The sequence below is a fragment of the Corvus brachyrhynchos genome, unplaced genomic scaffold (genome assembly GCF_000691975.1).
Source record: "Corvus brachyrhynchos isolate BGI_N302 unplaced genomic scaffold, ASM69197v1 scaffold186, whole genome shotgun sequence".
Classification (NCBI taxonomy): Eukaryota; Metazoa; Chordata; class Aves; order Passeriformes; family Corvidae; genus Corvus; species Corvus brachyrhynchos.
In genome coordinates this window covers 118,120-123,647 of record NW_008238638.1, presented here as the reverse complement: position 1 = coordinate 123,647, position 5,528 = coordinate 118,120, and the positions used below count along the sequence as shown (strand labels likewise).

The 5,528-nt window shown below is 43.4% G+C and overlaps 1 protein-coding gene across 1 annotated transcript in view; it reads left to right on the top strand.

Moving 5' to 3' along the window:
- Window positions 1-300: 300 nt before the first annotated feature.
- Window positions 301-5,528, top strand: part of LOC103617803 (ubiquitin-conjugating enzyme E2 R2) — a gene marked incomplete at its 5' end in the record, with an annotated part of 9,706 nt that continues 4,478 nt past the window's right edge. The window contains one exon of the mRNA XM_008636140.2: window positions 301-447. Within this exon, the coding sequence (XP_008634362.1) occupies window positions 301-447 (147 nt within the window). The remainder of the gene's footprint in view (window positions 448-5,528) is intronic.

The window sequence follows — 5,528 nt, the reverse complement described above, 5'->3', positions numbered from 1 at the left end:
GTTGGGAAAGGGGGGCCGGGAGGCTTGGAGCCCCCCCCACCTTCCAGCAGGCGAGCTCCGACAAAAGGGAAATCCCACCTTTCCGTGCGGTTTAAATATGTAAATTGTGAGAAGCGTCATTGGTCTAAAAGACTGTCCATCAACTCAGGGTCAACCCAATACACTCGGGAAGGCAAACATTGCAGATAAACGTCCCCCCGTTCTTCCTCCTTCCCTTAGCTTTTATATCTGAGCTGATGCCATATGGTATGGAATATCCCTTTGGCTCATTTGGGTCAGCTGGCCTGGTTGTGTCATCAGATCTCTGCCTCAAGCCAGGCTATTCTCAACTTTTGTTTCTGTCTTGCAGAATGGAGATGTATGTATTTCAATTCTTCACCCACCTGTAGATGACCCACAAAGTGGAGAGCTGCCCTCCGAGAGGTGGAACCCTACCCAAAATGTCAGGTAACTGTGAATCTGTGATGTACAGCAGTGACCTCAAAGGCCTGTGATCTCTCTCCAAGACTAAGGCCCATGTTGGGAAAGTTTTGGAACAGAATTCAATACTTTGGGAGCTTTAGGTCTTGAACTGGGTGGGAACCAGACTTATCAAGTTGACTGAAGTGCTGATGCTGAGGTGTCCTGATGATGGACTAACAATGTGGAGAATTCTGTCCTGTTCACAGGGTTTCATGCTCCTAAAGCAAATTATTTCAAATTTTCTGCCCTTCCCCAGTCATTGTTATCCTATAGTTAGGGTTTTCAAACTCTTCCAAAATACCACGAGTGGAAAAGAACATTTTTGGTTATTTGTGCCCAGTAGGAGTAATTTTGTTCATAATCCTTCCTGCTCTTTGCCTTACAGTATTTGTGTGTCTCCTGTCCTACAGTGTGATATCTTGAGCAGTTAGCCAGGTAGCTTTCTTCCTGACAAAAAGACCCAAAGGATCACTAAGTATTAGAGGCATTTGAGGCTAACCTGTCCTTGTTTTTTTTATAACACCAGCTGAATTTCATTCTCATTACAAGACACTGCCAATAAAAAACTGATAAAACTCATATCAAGTAGCAGCTCACCTGTGCAGCTGGAGTAGTAAGTGATATGGTGAAAAAACCCTGAAGTAAGGTACTTTCTGTTCTAACATTTTAATGATTTATTATCCAAATAAGGTTAAAATAATTGCCTCTAGATTTTTATCATATGAGAATTATTCTTGCTCTCAGATTTATTAGATGTTGGTTCCTCAACTTGAAATCTGTTATTTATTGGTAAATCCAGGTAAGGATCTCAGGACACCTGAGGGAATACAGTGATTTGAAAAGGATTGTCTGACAGTTTAACTCAGCTTTCATCTAACTTGGCTTCACAAAATTCATTTGAAAAGAGCCTCTGTCAAAGCAATGATCTAGCAAGGGGGATTTAATGGATTCTTGACCCTTGAAATATGATTGTAACATGCACACTGCAAAGTGCTGAACTAGAGCTAACATAGCAGGAGACTAGGAATTGTAGCAGTCAGCAAATTATAACAACTGATGTTCCTCCTGGAGCATGCTACTTGAAGGTTAAAAAGGCCCAAGAGAAATGGTGCATCTTAGCTGCATGAAGTCATGAAGGGTTGGGAATCTGATCGTTAGAGCTTGAGGTAAAGGTTATCCAATCCATCTGTACCAAATACAAGTTCTAGTTCAGATTTTAAAAAAGGAAAAATAGGCTTAAATACTATCTTAAGCTATTATATTGCTAAGCTACGTTAACCTGTCCCTTTGCTCAGATGGCTATTAAACTGTTTTTTTCATACATCTGATATGGTTAGGACTAGGTAACAAGCTTCAGCTTATAGTTAGAAAACAGCTTTGGGCATTAGTTGCTTATAATGCACACACATTTTGAGTATTTCACAATATACAACCCTAAATATTGACATAAAACTTCTTATGGTACTAGTTCTCTGATTTCTGCTCTCCCTTACCATGGTGCAGTTTTTGGTGCTTACTCTTGGAACATGCTGGTCTTAACAGTGATATTTGGAAAGAAAACATTCCTCAGCTGTATCAGCAAGCAGAAATAAAACTTGTCCTTCACTGTTAGCCTGCTGCCTGTGTAACCTAGGGCTTCTCTTCAGCTGCTGAATTTTGTAAATCCGCTTACTACAGATGACTGTGGTTGAAGTGTCTGGAGTGAGGAATGTCATTCTTCAACTTTGAGAGCACCTGCGCATCTCTACACCTAATGGTTTCAAGCATGCTCATTAATTTTTTTTAACACAGTCAATATGGACTTTCCCATCACTTGGAGCTAGATGAGGCTGGCATAAGTAAATATAGAAAACATCCAGCAAGAGGTGAAGGAATGCAGCTGTGATCTGTATGGCAGAAAGTATTGCTTTTCTTATGTCCCATAAAGCTGAGGAAGTGGTGGTAGGGCTTAGGGGTTGAGGCTCTTTGATAAATTTTAGTTGCCTTTCTCCCTATCTCACCTGGCCTCACTCTGTCTTTTGAGGTGCACAGGCCAGAATTCAGCACAATATTCAAGATGTTGGTACATCTGTATCTTGTGCTCATATGTGATGCCCCATCTTACTATCGCTTTGTTTTCTGAGGATACCCATTTTTGTTGGCTTTTTTTGGCTGCTTTAGTGCATTGAGCTGGTTGCAGAAACTGTTCAGATGTAACATTACTTTCAGTACAGTCTAAGTCTGATACTTTTGTTGATACATGGAGAGAAAAGGCAGTTAACAGTTCTGATTCCTTGAGCCTCTACTGGCTTCTCTGCTGCTAAAGGGGTGTAGAGGGACTGTCCTGGTTCCAGCCAGGACAGAGTTAATTTTTTGCAGTAGCCATGAGGGCTTGCAGCCTGGACCTGTGTGGGCATGGCTAGGAGGTTATTTTATACCACTTCACATCATTGTCAGGGGCGGGGGTAGGGCACTCTCTGGCTTCTGAGAAGGGTGGGGCTTCTGGTGGAGAAAACTCTGGTGTAGCAGGAGGGGGAAACTCGCCTGCCATTTGTTCATTGTTGCCCAGGATCTAGGGTGAGCATTTTTGTAAGTCAATCACCCTCTCTTTTGTACACTTTTGTTATTTATATCACTGCTGTTACTGTTAGTTTTCTAATCTCATTGCCCATCGAGGGGGAGGGGAACCAACTGCAGGTCATGGTCTTTAGTGGGAGTACTAAATTGGGGGATACCATTCCTACACCAGGACAGGCACTCACTGAAGACAACAGCACTGTAAACACTTAAAACAAAGTGATATGGCAGCTGATAAGCACATTGTTCCCCAGAATGGGGTGGGGGATGTAAGAAAGCAAAGGTGGGCTTTAAATACCCACTCTTCATGCAAACAACTTGCATGAAACAACATGCCAGAAGAACCTCACCTAAGGGAGAAACAGATCCATAACAATACTGGAGAGGGTCAGTCTGTATCCAGTTTGGTGCAATTTGTATGCAATGCTGGGGATGTTTGCAGTCACACATGGTGGAACATTTTTATGGTTTCTGTCCTGTCAGATCCCCTGTTCTGGGATCCCTTCCTGTTACTATACCTTGTTCACCTTGTTTACCCACAGCGGCAGGGTTTGAGTTGGAAGAGACTGGCCAGCTCTTAAGGATATCAGCAGTGATGGACCTGATCTAATGTGCTGGTCAGAAATGAAAAGTGCGCAGTGTCTCACCTCTAATAGATAGTAGGTAGAGTGTGGTAGAGTGAGTGCTAAATCCAGATGTGAATTCCTGTCCTCGGCCTTCTCTAGATTTTGCTTGCTTTACAGTAATGATGCTGAAGCTGACATGCTGGCTTTGCAGCCTGATTGTTGAGGATTTAAAGGCTTTTAAATGAATTCTTGAGTTGAAGTAAAAGATGGTTTCTTTTCTGCCCATCATTCCAGTCTGACCAGACAGCTTTTTCCAGAGCTGCTGTTCAATTTCCTACTGAATTATATTATTAGGAAAGTAAACTGTATATGACTCTCCTGATAGCTGTGCTGAACAGTCTGGCCAGATGCAAGTGTTTAGTTTCAAAACCTTCCTATAAACTCTTCATCCAAATGGCCAAACATTTCCTGGAATTGTAACACAGATAAATGATGTTTGTAGATATGCTCAGCATGCACTGCTCTGAATGTGCCTCTAAATCAATTCAAGTACAGTTGGGGCTGTAGTCTCCTTTAATCATGTTCTGAAAAGCAGTTGTTATATACTGCTGTATTTCAAGACTTATTTCCTTGTCTCTTGTTCTTCCCTTCCATTTAAATTAAAAGCTGTTCCCAGCAGGACCACCTCAGACACAAGAAGCTGTTGCGATGGTAGCTACAGCCAGGTGGCCAGGTGTGTAGAGCTGCCTGATGGGGTTTGCTGTTGAGTTTTGTGCTGGTTGTGACACTGTGTGAGGAACAAAGGGCTGACTCTGAAGTACAAAGAGTTGTAGGAAATGCAAAAGGGTCTGGGTGAGGGAGCTGGTGTTTGTCCCTGGTAAATGCCAGCAGAGCAGGGCAGCTGGCTAGTTCTGGGCTGCTGCTAGAAATCCAGGAAGGCTGGCTGTCTGCCAGGGGTTATGTGACTGGCTCATGCTGTCTTTGCCGAGTACCAGCAGCTCAGTCTTGCTGGGCCCTTGGCGGCTTGCCTGGATGTTGAGTACAGCAAGGGGAAGACAGTGCAGATATTTTTCAAGTAATGGTACAGCAGTCGGCACACAGGCTGAGGAGAGGGGAGACCTGGCCACAGCTCCAACCTCCTAATACGCTGTGGGGCAGGGAAGGCAGTGCAGCCTCATCTGATGGCCTTGGGTTGTATCAATCAGGGTGTAGTGGTTTGGTCCAAAATACTCATTACTGTTTATCTGCTGTGAGATAAGAATTAGGAGAAATGCAAAGCAGGCACCAAACTTGAAAGAATATAAAGAAGTTTATTAACAGACCTAAAAGAAGAAAAAAAAATTATACCACCTTCAGAACTCTCCTCCTCCCCCCACCTTCCTCCCTTCTCCCACTGACAATGTGAAAAGACAACCCTTAAGATGTTCAGTCTGTTTACCACTTCCATAATAACCTTGTTCAGTCCATTTAGAAAGAGAAGTCTCTTCTTGCTCATGCTATGAAAACATTATCACAACGAGACAGCCGCCCACTTCCAAATATTGTTCAGTCCATTTAGGAAGAGGAGTCTCTCTGCCTGCGTGTGAGTCCTTTCCCCCGACTTGCAGCTTTTCCCGCAACTGCTTTCGAGGGTCCACTCTTGAAGTTTTTTGGGGTACAATTTTAAGGTTGAGCCGTTCAGAAACAAAAACAGAGGCCCTTCTCCTTCCCTGGGAGCAAAGGGTCTTCATCATCTTCATCGTTAGGACTATCTCTGGGAGCATCTCTAGGAACTGAGGTTTTCTCCTTTCCCATTTGGAGCAAAAGTCCTCATCTGGTTCATCTCTAGGGACTGAGGTTTTCTCCTTTCCCGTTTGGAGCAAAAGTCCTCATCTGGTTCATCTCTACGGACTGAGGTTTTCTCCTTTCCCATTTGGAGCAAAAGTCCTCATCTGGTCCATCTCT